At 41.3% G+C, this 10,499-nt stretch overlaps 1 protein-coding gene across 4 annotated transcripts in view; it reads right to left on the bottom strand.

Annotated features, from left to right (window-relative positions):
* Window positions 1-593: 593 nt before the first annotated feature.
* myo5aa (myosin VAa) overlaps window positions 594-10,499 on the bottom strand; it is a 74,737-nt gene continuing 64,831 nt past the window's right edge. For 2 of the 4 annotated variants that reach the window (XM_050046034.1, XM_050046049.1), the window contains 10 exons: window positions 9,597-9,662; window positions 9,054-9,147; window positions 8,794-8,943; window positions 8,367-8,521; window positions 8,111-8,200; window positions 7,350-7,500; window positions 6,969-7,251; window positions 6,659-6,833; window positions 6,414-6,494; window positions 594-5,092 (listed from right to left, as the gene is read on the bottom strand). In XM_050046034.1, coding sequence (XP_049901991.1) covers window positions 4,940-5,092; window positions 6,414-6,494; window positions 6,659-6,833; window positions 6,969-7,251; window positions 7,350-7,500; window positions 8,111-8,200; window positions 8,367-8,521; window positions 8,794-8,943; window positions 9,054-9,147; window positions 9,597-9,662 — 1,398 coding nt within the window. In that variant the 3' untranslated portion in view covers window positions 594-4,939. The remainder of the gene's footprint in view (window positions 5,093-6,413; window positions 6,495-6,658; window positions 6,834-6,968; window positions 7,252-7,349; window positions 7,501-8,110; window positions 8,201-8,366; window positions 8,522-8,793; window positions 8,944-9,053; window positions 9,148-9,596; window positions 9,663-10,499) is intronic. The other 2 variants (XM_050046040.1, XM_050046058.1) reach the window with 1 other exon arrangement.

The following is a 10,499-nucleotide window of genomic DNA, read 5'->3' as shown; positions in this document are numbered from 1 at the left end:
TTTAAAGACATAATTACTGATATTAACTTTTAAGATAAATGTTTAACCTGTCTGTTCATTTCAAAAAGCCATATTTACTGATATTAGTTCTATTCCAAATTGCCAAGAATAAAAGTCTGGTGAAGAAATACTAAATCCTTTTATTATATATATATATATATATATTTTTTTTTTTTGCATAACAGTCAATTTTAAATATATTTTAAATAATATCTGGTTAATTTTATTATTTTTTTTAAAGGTAATGTGATTGAAATTCATGNGTCAATTTGAAATATATTTTAAATAATATCTGGTTAATTTTATTATTTTTTTAAAGGTAATGTGATTGAAATTCATGCTCTACCTACTGAGCTTTTGGGCGCCCCTATACAGTCCATTAAAATAAATAAATAAAGCAAGCTTCCAAGACAGGATTGAAAAAAAATAAAATAAAAAAGCAAATATAGTGAGGTGAAACGCCAAAGAAGAGTGAATCGCGGGTTGGCTTTGACTTTGATTTGTGAGTGTGTTTACAGCACTAACCCAAAGTTGCTGCACAGTTTACCTTTAAGAATGAAAAAACACGAGACAATCTCCCAGAGACAATCCAACAGTGCTGAATTCTTTTATTTTACTTTTACAGATTTGACAATTTATTCCAAGTTTCTTAGTTTCTTAACGGTGAACACATTCACTAAGCACAGCTACCAGAAACTACAAACAGTCCAGTTTGTCAAATGTACACATGGGTCAGAGAGGAAACATTTGGTACTGGCGTCAGCATGTTCACACCAGTACCACAACAGCTGAGGGTGATGATATATCTTCTGTTTTGAACAATTTCTTTAAATGGCACAATCAACGCTAGTGCTGATAAGAACAATGGTCATTTATAATGTCTACGTCGTATCATACAACCAACTCTCTCCTTAATGTAAAAACACAGAGTGAAGGAATGACACTTTCTCCTGTGTGAGAGCCCAAGAGAAGCCCAGGGGAACAAGACGCAGCGGCTCTGCTCAACAATACCAACCATTAATGAACGTTTTCTCCTTTAAAACTAGGCCAGCCTTCACACTCTCCATCCATCAGTGTGAGAAGGCTGCTGCTGCTGAATCCATGAAAGTTATCGGTCTTCTTATTTGTGTCTTGCATTAATTGATAGTTTTAATAAAACAGCGAGAAAAATCACTGAGTGAGGCGCCCCACGCACACAGGGAATGTGGTGGAGGAAGCTTGATGGGCTGCAGTTCAGTAAAAAGGTGGTAGAAGCTAAAAGGAAGAAGTGTTTTTCATCCATCTATCTTTAATCTGACTTCCTCAGAAATGTCTAAAAAGTGCATTTGGACTGATGGCTAACAGTGCAACCCATCTGTGACACCAACTGCAAGACAAAAGGACACCTTACCAAATTAAAAATAATTACATTTAACAATTTATATTCATTTTACAGTGGGAAAAAAAAAAACCTACGCTGACAGAACAAAACAATGCCACAATGTCGATCATGTGTTTCAGTCATTCAGATGATTCAGATAAGGCTTTGTCCAACAATGTGCAGCTAGATCATGATACACTTCATTAACAATTTGAAACATTCATATGGTTAATTATATTCCTTCATTTATTGTCCTTTTCGCCGTCACAGATATGTACTCTTTACATAAACCATAAACTACCTATGAATCCAAACGATATAACAAAAGGCAGCTTGATTAACACGTGGTCCCGATGAGAGCTTATGGATATAGAATTATTCTCAAACACAGGTGCAACACAAAACAACTTCACATACTAACTTCTCTTTACTCCACTTACAATTTGCTTTTGTCTGTCGCTTGTTTCTGTCAGAGTGAGAGCGGCCTGCTTCATATGGCATTTCATGAGATAAAAACATTTTGATTTCACATACTGCATCTTTACTGGAGCCTCTGACATCTCAGTACTGCAAAATGATCTCTGATCTATGCTTCCTGGGTTGGTTGGTTTTGGACGAAACAAAACATTAAATAAAAAAAGGGTACTGAATCCAGTCTTGGTGACCATTCATAATCTCCTATTTAAATAAGCACCTTAAAAAAACGCTGTGAAAGTGAAATATCTTTGTGAAAGGGTAAGGTTGTTCCGCAAAAATAAGGTTCACATGAGGGTCAGAGGCAAATCTGGTTGACTGATAATACTAATGGCACAAAAGTAAACGGGCAAAAGTGCTAAACATGAGGCAGCGAGGACGACATTAACACAGACATCTTGAAACAACACGGGCAGATTCCCTGACGCTTGTCCCACGACTCTTGGCTACACCTAGGTTTCTTGGTAAAAAACAAACAAAAATAGCATGCTGGTTCATTTCTGGTTACTGGTAATGCTGGTAAAGCCAAGCCCATGCAGGTTAGATGAGGGCATCAGCATCAGCAGCAGCAGCAACAGCAGCGGAGCATGCTGCACAGTTACCATACCACACTGTAGCCAGACTGACTGAATAACAGGTGTGCTGCAGAATCACCCTCAGCCTTTGAAAGCAAGTACCAAATATGTCCGCATGTCTGATCCGAAACTAGCCGTGCACCAAACAGAAAAGACAAAAATATCTTTCATGTCAGTAGCCGTAAAGTTAAACCTGTGGTGCAAGTGAGATGTGGAAACAATCGCTAACAGCTCCACATATTCTGTTGTTTTTGGTAATAAAGGCCCATGTTGTGCTTTCTTGGCCACTTAACAGGAAGGCATAGGGTGGACATGTGGGAGAGGAATCAGTCCCCAAAGCTGCAGTTAGGCCCTGTCTCCACCAAAGTGTTTTTTCCCCCTCAAGCTGAAAATGTCAGGTGCTACTAAGGAAATGCTGGTAGCGCTTGAGAGTGCTTTGGAGGCACAGCATTTTTTGGCTGAGACACTTTGGTTCTGTGTGGTTGCTAAGATTCTGAATATCTGCGGAAGTAGAAACGCCAGTGCAGGGTAGAGTATTCACTCTGTATAAAGGGAGGGCTGAAACATATATATTTCTCCTCCATTGTTGTTGTTCGGCACTTGCACATGTAAGATGTGACCGATGGTCTTTGTGGTATTTGTCCCTCTGCAACTGTGGGTAAAAAGTGACAGTAATGAGCGCAGCGTTTTATCCAAAGTTAAACATTTTCCAACTTTCAGCGCTCAGAAATAAACTAAACATGCAGCTCTTAGTGCAGAATAGACGCTCAGCGCTTTGTCACATTTCTGGTGTTTGTAGCCTAGCATCAATACGCGGCGCTCCCATTGTAAGAATTTCAAATATACATTGGTCTCAGGAAAAAACACTTCTGTGGACACGGTGCCTTAGTGTGGGATTAAAGCAGAAAGCACTGTTGTAAAGCTGGACAGATTTGACACAAACTCCCAAAACCAACTTCAGAGTAAGTTTTTCTATCCATTCTGCTCAGTGGTTCATGGCTTCACGATATACATCACCTTGATACTTTAGAAAATAAACAATACTGAAATAAATAGTTCCACATTGATCATAGTAAAACAGTTTCAAAGCTCTGACTAGAGCTGTGACCAGAGAAGACGAGCCGAGAGAGGAAACTGCCAGGAGTATAAACTCCTGATGATACAGCAGTAAGCAGAGAGTTATGTTGTGTGTGTGATTAAATCTTTATGCCAGTGTTTGTTGTGACGCGCAGCTCTGGTCACAGCTGTAAACAGTATAGATCGCAGCAGGTCAAACCCTTGACAGAGCTTAAACCTCACACCTTCTAAATCTCTCCTCAGTTAAACCCGTGCTACACTTCATCTGCCAGAAATGCAGGATAAACACGATAAAGCTCGACATCTCTAAGTTAAGTTAAGACGTGACCTAACAAATAATCATCTGCGCCAGCTCTCCTTTAACTAGACTACATCATTTACCTGATATCGACATAAATAGCCTACGACTCCTTACAAAGCTGTTTATCCTGGGAAATGATGGTCCCATCCTTCATATGTCAGACACATTTTTCTGCAGGGAGAAAGCTTCTACTCTAAAAAGGGAAGGTGGGGACGGAGGTGAATGCAATAAATAAAATACATGATATATATTATTCATATTTATATATGTATAAATAATATAGTACAGACGATGATTTCTGTCTTGGCTTGACTGTGTTCAGAGAGTAAAATGACGACATACAGAACAAAGTCTGGTCCAGGTGGAGAGAGCTAACGTTAGCATGGTATCACTCAGCTGGCTTTGTACTGGGACTCAGAGACCCAACATACCAAGACTACGACTTATCGAGTTGTTACTCTGTATGAGGCCTCGACACCTCCTTTTGGGCCCGCTCCCGTGTATAGGTACATACATTCTCACCGGAGAACGAGACGATGACAAGAACTATCTTAACAGCTAGTTGGGACACAGAGGAGGGGGCCGGGGTAAACAGGGTCAAGACCACTAAGACAGACCCCGGTATCGAAGGAGATTGGAGGCGTTGATCTGGTCCTGTGGCTTCTCTAAGAGGCAGGCGTTTATACAAGCAGTGGATGGACGAGGGCGCTTTACAGCCAGATTTAAACCAGCGGCGGCGACCGTATGTGTCGTGTATTATTGTGCGTTTTGTAAGAGAGAAAGTGCACGTGAGTGTAGGCGTGCATGTGTGTGTTCAGAGGATGTAAGTATTGTACAGATGCATGTTGAAAGTTCAGCATGTGGTGGGGTTTGTGTGTTCAATTTTGCATTTAAGAGAACTGGAAACCATGTTTTGAAGCTCTTTGCGCCTTTTCAGACAATTTTTTAGACATAATTGCTCAAATTGTGTGAATACAAATCCTAATTTTGGAGCGTTTGTGACGCTCCAAATGTTTTTATTTCTCTTGTGATGGTTTTATATGGCTAAAAGTCTTTTTGGGCCAGTGAGTGTCATGTGACTTGCAATTCCAACTGTGGCCACTATGTCAGAATTGCAGCAGGGCTCAGAGCTGTCCTGTGGGGGGCCTCAGTTTAGACACGGGTGAGGAACGCAAGGTTGAGCGAGCCTGGGATCTGGATGGTTTCCAGGGCGAGGGAGGAAGGGTTGAACGGGAAGGTGACCGGGTAAATCATCTTCGTGTCCATCAGTAACTGGGGACTCTCACACCGGTCTCGCAAACGAGTCTGAAAGGAAAAAGAAGAAATGAAAAGAATTAATATGCAGTCAAACTTCATTTGCAGAAAAGAAAATCAATTTTAGAAGACAGTTAACACCTAAAAAGGTTTCAGTTTTTTAAAGGACTGTACCTGTGCTTTTGAACATTTAAGTGCTTTGCTGATAGATTTTTTCCCATCAACAGTCACTGTTTTTCCTCGCCTTTCATTTAAGTTAAAATGTGTGTAATTTTCTACATTCAATCTGATGGCATAAACTGTTGTTTGGAAACCGGTATGTGCTTGGTAGGTAGAAAAGTACATTGGTACAAAATTTTATTCTTTTTTTCTACCTTCTGTCGACCTGATTGGACTGTTTGGACCTTGATTAAAAACATACAGTATATAAAACACTATGATCTGTTAAGAAAATGGTGGTAAGTGTAGAAAAGGTTCATCAATGTTGTAGCAAGTGGCTCAAGACATGCAAATAAATGGCTACGGCATTAAAAATGAACAGTCTTGCTCCAGTGGCACACTGCCTATGTGAGCAGTGCATGACAGTTACCTCGCTGAATTGCTGCAGCTTGCATGCATGCAGTGTTCACAAATGATAGCGTTGCTGCTGTGGCGCTGCTGCAGTAAATACTGTATTTCCACCATTAAAACTTGGTACTCCACTCATTTATGGGGCTGTGCAAGTCACTGCTTTGTCAACAACATGTTTCTAGAAACATTTCACAATAAAAAGCCTTGTGTTAATGAATGAAGCTATTCTGTCATCAGAAACGTTGTCAGATAGCTTTTATTTTAAAACGCAAACAGGTGAGTTAAAAAGAAATACTGATACTGTTTCATGACGGATATAGACATTAAAACTGCAGTGAAAGCTTGTGTGATGTCAATCTGATCATTAAAAGACTAGTTTTACTGTCTATTTCTGCTGAAAACCATGTGCATCACACAGAAAAATAGGTGACAATCCTATTCTCTATATGTTCTGCAGCTGAGCGGCAGCCACACCGCGCCTGAGCAGCACTGCTCACGCGGGAAGTGTGGCTGCTCTGACCTGTTGGCTCGGACATTGAAAAAAAAAAAAAAAAAAAAAAATGACGTTCCGCCACACGCTGCTCATGCATCATGTGGCCTGGGCGTTAAAGTGCTGTCAATTTGCCAACTGGAGGTTGAAGTCACTCATTATCAAATTTAAATTACCAGCACTAGATTCAATTTGTGCTATAGTTTGGAAAGTGTTTTCAGGTGGCTTTCCAGGAGCATTCATTTCCTTTATGTTAATATTGTAGATACATAAAAAGTATGTCCAGTGATGTATTCATTTGGAGTAAATTACCTGTATGGTTCGTATGAATGCAACCGACACTCTCTCCTCAAACTCGTTGACTGGAGTGTAGAGGTTCAGGACCTTCACAATCTGAAAGAGACATAACACAGAAACATTCTTTTAACATTGAACACATCTCACCCACAGTGCCTGGTTCTTCTTAGATTTAAATCAGACTGTGGTTGGATGCAAATGAATTAAAAAGCTGGTCTGGTTTCTTTGAATGTGGTGTCATGAATGACAGGGAAGTTTACCTGAGCAGTGGTGAGGGCCTGGCACATGGAGCAGATGGCCTCAGCGTCCTCGTCAGTCTTTTTCTTCACCTGCAGCAGCTGAGCGGCCTGGATCAGAGGCTCCAGAGTTTCCTTGGCTCCACATATCATCAGACCTTTGTCTCTGAGCCACTCCTCCAGCTGGCTCACATTGTACCTGCACACACACACACACACACACACACACACACACACACACACACACACACACAAACAAACATCACAAGTTAAAGTGGTCACAACAAAAACACAGGCTAAAAATACAAGAAGCAAACCAGCCACACTCTCCTACCTGATCTGCATGCCTTTGCTCCAGGAGCACATGTCCTTGCGTAGCAGCAGGTTGTTGAGGGTGACGGCTCCGATGATGTAGAACTGCTGCTTCACCACCTGCTTGATGAGCTCGGGATCGGTGCCGTGCTGGCACATGGTGGAGTGGAAGGCGCTGAGCTGCCGCAGGATGGAGTCCAGGGTGTAGGTGCCCTCGTCAGCGATACTGGATGTCCGCTTACGGAGACCTGTGGGCTTCACCCCCGACACGCCCTGGATGGTCTCGTGTTCCAGCATGCCAGAGACTGCAGGGAACACACACACGATTATTAAGTACTTGTATCATAAACATAAGTAAATACAAACAATACTCAGTAGCATGAGCTTGTATGAGTGCACACACCTATCATGGGCTGGAGGATGTTCTCCATGCATTTGATCAGCTGCTGGTAGATCTGGATGGCCAGGTCACTGATCACCTGTCTGTACTCTGCCAGGTCGAAGTTGGACAGACAGTGTTCATTCTGCCTCGACGTGTTGTGCTTCATGAAGGCCTGAGACACACAGACACACAAAGATACAAGTTAAAAAAATTAAAAACAAAATAATTTGTACACGTGGAAGGACAGAAAATATTTGTCTATTTATCTGTCAGTTTATATTTTGGAGTTACTGTGGGCTTTCTGTTTATCATTTTGGCTTTGGAGGCCTGATGCCTTATTTGCTTCCATTTCTGCAGTATTAGTTGGTCTAGCTCTGTTAATCATTTTCTTGTAAATAAATGTCATTCATTGTTACACTTAAAAGTGTTTCAGCAGTGTTTCTTGTCATTTTGGGTCCCCTAGACATTAAGTTAATGTTGTAGCAATCCCCAGCAACTCTATTAAAACTTTATACTTTCAGCACTATTACTATAACACCATAAGCAATCAAAACAATATTGATTTATTTATTTTACAAACAATTCCAATAACAATCTCCAGTTAATTAGATCTTTTATATTTTCTGCCCAAAGGTCGGTAGATTTTTTCCAAGAAGAAACAAAAACACAAAGACCAATAAGTGAACTGCCTCATAAGTCAGGAAGGACAAATCCTATTTTTTGAATCTGCACATATCTGAGTGAGACGGTTTCTGTGCTTGTGTGCGATGTGTCAGTCTCACCTCGTCTCCGCTGTATTGTTTCAGACAGTGTAAGAAGCGACAGGTGTTAGCCAGCCAGAAGGAGACCGTCTCAAAGTCGTCTCCTCGTTTCTGACAGGAAGAGGAAAAACAGACTGGAGTCAGTAAACCAGTTGGTTACAGTCACACTCGAACTCTATCAAACTCCACGAGGAAAACATCCCGAAAATTACTGAAAAAGCAGCATATAAAGGGTCGCTGAGTCAAATTACAAAAAACTCACACATAGTCTACATACCTTTAGGATCTTCTTAATACTGTTGATGGTTGAAGTGAGCAGGGTGCGGACCTTCTGGTCATCGTTGACGTAGTCTGCATGTCTTAGACACATAAACAGGATGTAGGCTGGCAGACCTGGGATCAGATTCACAGCTACACCGCGAGGCTTCAGCTCTGGAGAGACAAGAGGAAGAATGAGTTCAGTGACTCACTGAGGAGAACATTAAGAGAGAAGTTTCTGCTGTCATACAAAGCTATATTTACTACAGGTGGTTTTAGATTTCAGACTGTAAATGAAGTGTTCATTTTAACATCACCTACATTCTGGTTTATTTTAAATATGTTTTACAAAAGATCCCTCAATAACCTCTTTAAAGTTTTTAGATTTTTTATGACTATTTTTTATCTAATTTTCCACCTGCTGTTACTTTCTCTTTAGTTCTTACCAAGGATCAGGTTCTTGACCAGTTTGAGCTCATCCTCCTTCTTGTACTCCAGCATCCCTTGGAAATCTTTCTCCCTGCGGGGAATGTTGACAGGGTGTATCGGCTCGTCCACCATCTGTCCTGGAGACGTCTGTCCCTCCGTTTGACCCGCTGAGAGAAACACACAAGACATGACAGTCAGGCAACATCCTGTACTGTAGCACCCAAAGACATATAGTACAGACTCTGCGGCCTCTGCTGATTGATGATTCTTCTCGTACCTCCCATCTCTCCGATCCTCTTGGAGTAAACCTTCAGCTGCTTCTTGAGCTTGCGGATAGTTCGGTCCTGCTTCTCCAGCTGCTCCATTAGATCCTGATACAGGCCGAGGGTCGGAGTGATAGAAAGAGAAAGGAAAGAGAAAGACAAGAAAGAATCGTGAGGACAAATGGAAAGTCTGCTTCACACTGTCACACTCCGGTGGTAAAAAGAAACACTGCAGAGCTTTTGTAAATCAGTTGTTGGCCAAGTCTTGCAAACAAACAAACAATCAAACAAACAAACAAACACACAAGAGGAGATCAAGACGCGAGCTGCTGTGCAGATTGTTTTTTCAGAGGAAGAGAAGTTTTAGGACTCGTTGGCTGTTAGAAACGAGAAAAAGGTGCAGAGCTGCTCCGCTGTGAGTTAGAAGACGCCGCTTTGGAGAGTTAGAGCGACACTCAGCGCTGCTTCATTCAAAACACAAAACCTCAGTTAGTTCTAACACATGCAAACACACATGCACGCCCACACACACACACACACGCTCTGTCTCTACATACAACCATCCGTCGTAAAATGATGACTCGAGTCTCTTGCGATGCCGTGGGGTCTTCAGCCAGGAGCTCCTGTCAGGTGACACCATCCACACAGAAATGAGTGTGTGTGTGTGACACTGTTTCAGGTTTTTGTACACACGGCCTGAGTGGTAATGAAACCACTGACCCAAACAGCTTGTGTATAAAAAAGCACCAACGTGTGTATGTGTGTGTTGTTGATGCAGAGCAGATTCTAGTTTGACGGCAGCAGTGATTTATTACCAGTCTTTATTTCTCATTCAGAAATGCTGTGCTTTGGAAGCTCTGCAGAAAAACACAGCACTTCCCTTAAACCTGAAATAAGTCATTGTCATTAATATGTGTTCTTCTTATTTGCCACCTGTATGAAGGACGATCATAAATAGTGATCCTGTCATATCTACACAGTCAGAGATGGTGCCCATGTCTTCACGCTCTTCAGAAATGATGATCAGTTTATTGGGTCACACTGTCCTGACTGACGCCAGTTAAATACATCATACATTTGCATTCACGTTATTTTATTGTTCTGACTTTTCGCTCTGCTAAACAGCTCGATATAAACAACAACAAGATGTGATAATGCAAAGCATCACTTTCTTTGCTGCAGCTGGAAGGCCATAACATGTGTAACAGATTTACAGATTTCACCTTTAAAGTAACAGTTTGACATTTTGGGAAATACACTTACTCACTTTCTGGCGGAGAGTTAGACGATTAAATCAATAACCACTTTTGTGTCTGCACAGTAAATATGGTCTAGCAAAACTGAGCAGTTACCAGGCAACCAGCAAAATGCCAGGAAGTTTACCGCTCCCTGCCAACACAAAAGCTGCTTTCTGAATTACAAACTTTTTCCTTTTTACTTTTAGTAGGTACTGCAGCTGC

The sequence above is a fragment of the Epinephelus moara genome, chromosome 1, assembly GCF_006386435.1.
Source record: "Epinephelus moara isolate mb chromosome 1, YSFRI_EMoa_1.0, whole genome shotgun sequence".
NCBI classification, from domain to species: Eukaryota; Metazoa; Chordata; class Actinopteri; order Perciformes; family Serranidae; genus Epinephelus; species Epinephelus moara.
This window is presented reverse-complemented; position numbering and strand designations above follow the sequence as displayed.